The sequence below is a fragment of the Morchella sextelata genome (genome assembly GCF_020137385.1).
Source record: "Morchella sextelata strain SCLS chromosome Unknown scls_3, whole genome shotgun sequence".
In the NCBI taxonomy this organism is placed as follows: domain Eukaryota; kingdom Fungi; phylum Ascomycota; class Pezizomycetes; order Pezizales; family Morchellaceae; genus Morchella; species Morchella sextelata.
Window position 1 is genome coordinate 2,507,813 of NW_025408618.1, and position 7,796 is coordinate 2,515,608.

A 7,796-nucleotide genomic window follows, 5' to 3' on the forward strand; every position below is an offset into this window, starting at 1 on the left:
GGGATTAGGTGAGGAAGTATGTACATACCGCCGGCTTCATGGCGGGTTCTGCTCCTCCCTTCCGGGGACATCGTGGGGGTCACTCGCCCGTTCCGCGAGGTGTGCATGCACGTACGGTCGTTGTTGGTCTTTGCGCCATGTGCAGGTCTGGCATGCAGAGGCCATCCGATGCATGTTTCACATCAATCCAAATATTCGCCCGCCCCTAACCCTGGCTACTAAACTACAACACACGACAGCCAATCATAAACAGAACCTTATATTTCAAGACAATGAAAAAACGTCACAATGCTAAGAGAGGGGCACAATATCAAGACTTTCCCCAAATACGGTGCAGTGAGTAGGGCCAAGGAAAATTCAATTCTATGCATATAATTCATGAGATGGCCCTTTTAATTTTGGTTTTTATTTTTTGCCTTTAAATGGCTTACTTTGAGCTTCACCCATTGCAAGCTTGGTCATGCTCGTTATTAATTTCTGCAGAACAAACCTTTGACGGGAGTAGCTAGATAGCTATAGCTAGATATCCTAAAACTTTGGGCCAGCGATTAAACTAGCTAGTAATCGATATATAATATCGCTGCATACAGAGTTGAGCTTCAAATTCAAATTCAAATTCAAACTTCAAGAAGGAAAACAAAAGAAGAAGAAGAAAAATACCATGATACCTACACGCCCCCAACGGCAAGACACCGAATACGACGAATACGACGACGAAGACCACAGCAACCACAGCTGGTCCTCCCTCTTCACCTTCACCAACCGAAAACACATACTCCCACTGACCGCCGCCGTCTTCTTCGCCCTGCTCAACGGGCTCGTGATTCCCGCCACGGCAATCATCCTCGGCAGGCTGTTCAACGCCTTTGCGACTTTCGGCGCCGACCTAATGCCCGCCAATGAGCTCGTGGACCAGGTGAGGGTGTTCGCCGTACAGCTGGCGGCGCTGGGGACCGCGAGCTGGTGCCTTGGTGGGGCGTTTTATGCCTCGTGGGGCGTGTTTGGGGAGTTGCAGGCGGAGGGGGCGAGGAAGAGCTTGTTTGAGGGGCTGGTGGATAAAGATATGCAGTGGTATGATATGAGGAGGAATGGAGTTGCGGGGCTGCTGGCGAGAGTGCAAACGTATGGATATTTGAAACCTTTCCACCGCCTTTTTTATTCTGGTAGTTTTTATTGACTGAGAATGGATCGGATGATAGGCAGACGAAGGAGCTCCAGACGGCAGTGTCGCAGCCACTGGGACTTTCGCTGCAAGCGCTTGTGACGGCGACGGTGTGTCTCTTCGTGTCCATCACGACGTGCTGGTCATTGACCCTCGTCGTGCTGATGGGGGTACCGCTGGCGTTCATATTCCTCAGCGTCGTCTCGCGCCGCATCCAGACGCAGATCGACACGCAGAAAGAGCACCTTTCGAGAGCCACTCGAATCGTAAATAGGGCCTTCACGGCAATCGAGACAGTAAAAGCGTTCAACGGCCAGCAGTACGAGCGCTATGTGTTTGCCTTGGCCGCGGGGAAGGCCGCACGGGCGTACAGAGAACAGGCGCATAGCAATGCCATGGTTGTGGGCTTTATAAGGCTTGTGATCTTGACGATGTTTGTGCAAGGCTTCTGGTACGGTGGGCGCCTTATTAGGCAGGGAGAGGCATCTGTGGGGGATGTGATGACTACGTTCTGGTCGTGCCTGATGGCTACGCAGGCCCTCTCGATGGTTTTGCCGCAGATGATAGTCTTGGAGAAGGGGAGGGCTGCAGGTGCAGGCCTCGATGCATTGTTAGTGAAATTCAAGAGAGGGAGGCGGGTCTTCCATATGAAGGGCGGGATCATCCCGAAGAGCTGTCAAGGCGAGATTGAAGTCAAAAATGTAACTCTAAAACACCCTCCCTCCCCCGTTATTCTTTAGATTCATACTGACTTCTTAGGTATCATTTGCATATCCCTCACGCCCTTGTCATTTGGCACTGAATGGAGCCAGTATCTTTATACCATCGCATGAGACCACCTTCATTGTAGGAAAAAGCGGCTCTGGGAAAAGCACCCTTGGAAACCTCATTCTTAAAACATATATGCCTTTATCTGGCACTATAACCCTAGATGGAACCGTCGTCCAGGATATCGACCACGAATGGCTACGAAGTAATGTCACTATGGTGCAGCAGGAGAGCGTGCTGTTCAACGAGACAATCTTCCGTAACATTGCATTCGGGAGGAAAGACTACAAGAGTACCACCCGGGAGGAGGTTCATCGGTCCTGTCGGATGTCCATGCTTGAGGAAACGCTCCGAAATTTTCCGTTGGGCTCTAATACCATAGTTGGTGTTGGGGGCGCTGCGTTGTCTGGGGGCCAACGTCAAAGAGTGAGATTCCATGACCGTATTTTAAGCTTGATTCACATTCCAAAGATTATTGACTCTTCAAAGGTTGCCCTGGCGCGAGCCATACTTAGAAATACGCCGATACTGATTTTAGATGAAGCTACCAGTGCCCTTGACTATGTCAGCAGATCACTAGTCATGGAAGCAATACACACATGGCGGCGGGGCAAGACAACCATTATAATCACCCACGACATCTCTCAGATTAAACCGCAAGACTTTGTTTACGTCCTTGAAAATGGAAAGGTCGTCCAAAATGGATACAGGTCTGAAATTTGTAGCGTAGACGGCCTATTTCGAGATTTTATGACGGCGTATGACTCTAAAAAGGAAATAAGAAATCAACCAGGCTCACCCAAGATTGAACTGGGCCATCATGATAGAGCCAAAGAGCTTATGGCTGCTGATGTATACAATGAAGGCTATCCAGTTAATGGGACTTTGGCCCCAATCTCGGAAGAAAGCTCGACGGAGCAAGATCAAGATGACGAGTTTTTAGATGGTACCAAGGAGTCCACTTTCAAGCTAGAGAATCTGTCACTACTAGGTAGAGCAGAACCTTCAAGCCCCAAAAGAACCAGAAGAAAGCGTCAAGCACGGCTGCTTGAAAGAAGCCTTAATACCGAGATGACACGTTTTGACTACGTACCTGCCCATTCCCCAACATACGACATTGGCTCCATAATCCCCGAAACCCCCAGGAAACGACCTGTCAGAAGGTTTGAAGCGAAACAGATCACCCTCTTGCAGATATTCTCCACGATATGGCCCTCTTTGAACGTTGGCTACAGGTTCTTGCTGGTCACCGGCTTCACGGCGGCCTTTTTCCATGCTTCGGCAACACCAGCGTTCTCCTACGCACTTGCGCGGCTTCTTTCATCGTTCTTCAAGGACGGGAACTTGCCCTCTGAGTCGGCGAAATGGTCTGTAGTGATCTTGTGCATTGCGGTCATAGACGCAATAAGCAGTTACTTGATGCACTACTTTCTAGAGTCCGTTGCGCAGTCCTGGATAGATACGCTGCGCACAAAATCATTGGCTCGCATTCTTGACCAGCCCCGTGTATGGTTCGACGAGAACCTGGTAGCAACGGTAACAGAGGACATGGAAAAGAATGCTGAGGATATGAGAGACTTGTTGGGGCGGTTTGCTGGGTATGTATTTATCGGTGCAACTATCATGATTCTAGGTGTTGGCTGGAGCTTCACGGAAAGCTGGCAATTGACGATGGTCGGCTTGTCGATTGCGCCGGTCATGTATGGCCTGACAAGGACCTTTGCGTGGATCTCGGATGAGTGGGAGAAAAATAGCAATGAGGCAGCTGAGATTGTTGGCGGGGTATTTGATGAAACGATCACGAATATAAAGACGGTAAGGGGGCTTGCTCTCGAAAGATACTTTAAGAAGAAGTATGCGAAAGCTACCCGTGCGGCATTGAGAATAGGCGTGAAAAGGTCTATTTACACAGGTGTTGGCTACGGGCTATCAGATTCCGCGGTATCGTTTGCAACAGGTGTGTGTCTCTGGCGTTCCTGGCTCTTTGGTGATACTGATTTCCTTTTAGCTTTAATCTTTTGGTACGGTGCGGTGTTGATTGGGAAGGGCTTATACGACATTCAGCATGTTCTTACGGTCTTCAGTCTGCTGCTATTCTCATTGGCAGGTGCAAATACGATCGTCGGTTTTGGTAACGTCCCTATTTCAATTTGACTGTCGCGGGTGTCTAACTTCTCTACAGTTCCCCAGATAAGTAATAGCAAAGACACTGCACGGCGTGTGCTTAGACTCTACACCCTGCCCCGTAGTTCTCATGAAATTGAGGGTATCAGGACGCTGGATTTTAGAGGAGCCATATCGTTCTCCAACGTTACTTTTGCATACCCCACTCGCCCAGACACCATTGTACTCCGAAACTTCAACCTCAAAGTTACGCCCGGGGAATGCATTGCCATAGTAGGGTAAAAAAAAAAAACTGCCCGTCATTCTAGCAATCTTGAACTAACATAGTATCCATAGTCTTTCCGGCTCAGGAAAATCAACCGTCGCAGCCCTGCTTCAACGTCTTTACCCATACTCGGCAGGTAGCATCACAATAGACACACTCCCTATAGAAAGCCTCAGCATCCGATCCCTTCGCTCACAGATGGCTATTGTCTCGCAGTCCGCGGTTCTCTTTGATAGCAGTGTCCACGACAACATTTCCTACGGCAGCAACTATACCCGCTGGGAGGTTGAGAGAGCAGCGAAGGCAGCTGGAATCCATGAATTCGTCAAGGGCCTTCAAGATGGTTATGACACATATCTGGGAGACAAGGGGGGCCATATATCAGGGGGTCAGGCCCAGATGGTTGGTATTGCAAGAGCTCTTGTCAGAAGGCCAGCGGTGCTGGTGCTGGATGAGTGCACCAGTAATCTGGACCCTGAGAGTGCGAGGGTTATACATAACACCATCGGCCGGCTGGTCGATGAAGGTGGGGCTTATGACAAGAAGATGACGGTGATCATCATCACGCACAGTCAGGAGATGATGCGGTGCGCTGAGAAGGTTGTAGTGATGAGTTATGGGGAGGTTGTAGAGAGCGGGAAGTTAGAGGAGCTTTTAGAGCGACGTGGTGAGCTCCATAGACTTCTCAACAAAGAAGAATGGGTGAAAAGTAATGGACATGAGGGAAGCATCTAGATTTTTATACTACTTATCGACTGTATCCATACCCACTTATCATATCTACGCCAAAACTTCATTAGTAATGATTTCATTTTTATCTTTAGCTAGCTACGTATATAGTTTTGATGGAATATTTTAAAAGAAAAGAAAAAAGGGTAAATGCAGCTCTATTCAAAGTGGGAAGAATGTCCTATTTGTCTCCATATTTAGCCAGACTCTGACGCTCAACTCCAAATGCCTAATATATCCTTGCCGAAATCTATCCATGACCACTTTCCTGTTTCCTCAGCTTCCTCTTCGTCGCTCCAAGAATCTGTGGCGATCGCAACATAGTGATCCCCGGATAGCTTCCCTATCTCCAACATCCATTCATCCCTCTGGGTTCCATCAACAAAAACTTTCACCTGGGTATCTCTCTCTCCCTGCTCTACCTTATCAAGCTCAACATGTCTAAAATCTATAGCTAAAAGATTCGTTACCAACCCTGTACCTACAGCTTTACAGTATGCCTCCTTCAGTGCCCAATGTAGATACATCATCTTGACCCGATCTCCCTCCAGCGGCGGGGAATATATAGCCCGTATCTCATTTTTAGTAAAAACATCCGAATCCCTAAAGGTCTCCAGGAAGTCTGCGGCAGATGTGTTGCCTCGGTTGTGGATCGTAGGCACCAGATCTACTCCAACCCTAAGAGGGGGTGAAGACAATGTTGCGACAGTAACACGTGCCACCAGGATCACAAGGCACGGCGTCGAATCAGAATTTGACTTTGGGTTATGGTGCGAAACGTTGTAGTCCCTGAGTACCAATCCATTGCCCTTCTCTAGGAGCTCAGCGGGATTGTGATAGGAAGGTCGCCCGCTCTCGGCATCCCGAGTTATCGAAATCGAGGAAAGTGTTGGTATATCAGCACTGGGCCTCCCATTGCTATAAACTCTTGAAACGACAAAGCGCTGAAGTAGTTGAGAGCCAAGAGCAAGCTTGCGATCGGCGGGGAAGTAGAACTTTGTTACCGATGGTCTTATTGGGGCTGGGAGAAGGTTGAGAGCTTCGGTAAACTAGCAAGGTTGTGCGTACAAGAGTCAGTTAGAAATATACAAGAATCAAAACCGGGCTCTTGAACCTCTTCTGAGGAGTTCCAAAGTGGAGCTACGTCTAGTGCGTAACGAAGCAGCATTGAATTTGGTGTAGTTTGAAGTTTGGTTAATTGATTTCATGAAACCAGAGTAAATGCACATAAGTCTGTCAACCGGGTAACTTGTCCAACCAGCATCCTTGCCGGTCAATAGATAAGCGAGTGACGGTTGGTGAATAAACACGTGCACATGTTGTGGCGCATGGCGCATCACTAAGCAGAAAAGACAACACTAGATAATAGGGCACGATTACTCTAGTTTAGATCTCTCTTTGTCTCCTAGTCGTCACCTCTCTCATAATACTATCATCGTTGGTTTGGTTCATCGTTACGTTCGATCAGTTTGGTTGTCTCCATTCGTAGACTCTACAATAGACTCTAGCGAATACAGAAGACAGCCCACAACGTGCACGTGTGTTCTAAATTACCAAGCTGGATTAACGTTCATAAGGGGCGAAGCTTTCTATCGGTGGACAAAATCTTTTAATCCATAGCAATTACCAATGAACGTGAAGACTCTAATCCATAAAGCTACGACGTGATCGAACATAGCTAACATAACTATATGTACATAACCACATGTACTACACCGCAATATGAATAGTAGCAAATTTGCTTCAAGCTATAAAACATTTAATATACAGAGTCATGTGTCTAATGTTGCCCCATGGGATGTTATTATCGATTCTCGCTCATTCATGTCGCATAAACGCCTTGACGCATCGAGATCCGGCCTCCTCACGTCCTTCGATAGAATACATGTATATAGGTAGATTTTATAACTTACCAATGACTGCTTTGTGGCTTTATGGACTCTATCGATCTTGCAACTAGGATCGGCGTTCAAACATCAGCCAGGAAAAAGATAGGCTCGTTGACTCCGAACTTTTGAGGTAGCAAATATTCATTTCCCAGCAAACGAAAAGTTGGTCATTGTATGTATGTAAATATTTAGAATCACTCCAAAAGCTAGGTATACGGCTATAGAGAGCAACAGACTGAGCGCCTCCCCAATCGACGGTGAAAGATTGGTTGTTACTAAAAGACAACCTTGCAACCGTATTAAACTGACTGGTGCAGTGTTGTTCATGTAGAGTACCTAGTGGGTACTACATGTATTCTACATAGCGCTTATCTGTTAACTCACCCTTGATTCTGATCATAATTAAACGTCTCCCAGCAACTACCATCTATTCCTGCCTCAGGGTGCACGGTGAGGCATGTCAATTAGGTAGTGGTATGTTGAGAATTTACATAATAATTGTAGATGTGTTGCTTTCTGGTGGGGGCCGTTTGTTTGTCGAGCACTGCGTGGAAGCAATCCAGCATAACAGTACATCAGGACTAGGGGTGGGCCACCTCGCGACCGCGAGTTGTGTGCGCAATTTAGGCAGCGGAAATATTATATTAAATTAGATATAAAAAAAAAATAATAATAAAAAAAAATAAAAAAATTAAAAAATAAAAAATAATACTTGCAAGGTATTTAGGGTCCAAAAGAGTTGCTGGTGCAAGAAAGGTACTTAGCTTAGTGGTAAATATTTGATACATGTCCTCAATGCTATGGGTTCAACTCATGGCGGGAGCGCGAGCTGTGAAATTCAGACGTTAGTTAGAGGATG

The 7,796-nt window shown here is 47.1% G+C and overlaps 2 protein-coding genes across 2 annotated transcripts; one reads left to right on the top strand and one right to left on the bottom strand.

The window, feature by feature from the left end:
* Positions 1 to 661: 661 nt before the first annotated feature.
* On the top strand, positions 662 to 5,054 carry H6S33_009458 (uncharacterized protein; the record flags this gene model as incomplete). Its single annotated transcript, XM_044840856.1, has 6 exons — positions 662 to 1,122; positions 1,200 to 1,863; positions 1,922 to 3,887; positions 3,939 to 4,061; positions 4,113 to 4,332; positions 4,391 to 5,054. The coding sequence occupies 6 exons, from the start codon at positions 662 to 664 to the stop codon at positions 5,052 to 5,054; spliced, it is 4,098 nt and encodes a 1,365-aa protein (XP_044698273.1).
* Positions 5,055 to 5,263: 209 nt separating this feature from the next.
* H6S33_009459 (uncharacterized protein) lies at positions 5,264 to 6,216 on the bottom strand (the record flags this gene model as incomplete). The annotated part of the gene is made up of 2 exons (XM_044840857.1): positions 5,264 to 6,097; positions 6,163 to 6,216. The coding sequence occupies 2 exons, from the start codon at positions 6,214 to 6,216 to the stop codon at positions 5,264 to 5,266; spliced, it is 888 nt and encodes a 295-aa protein (XP_044698274.1).
* Positions 6,217 to 7,796: the final 1,580 nt, after the last annotated feature.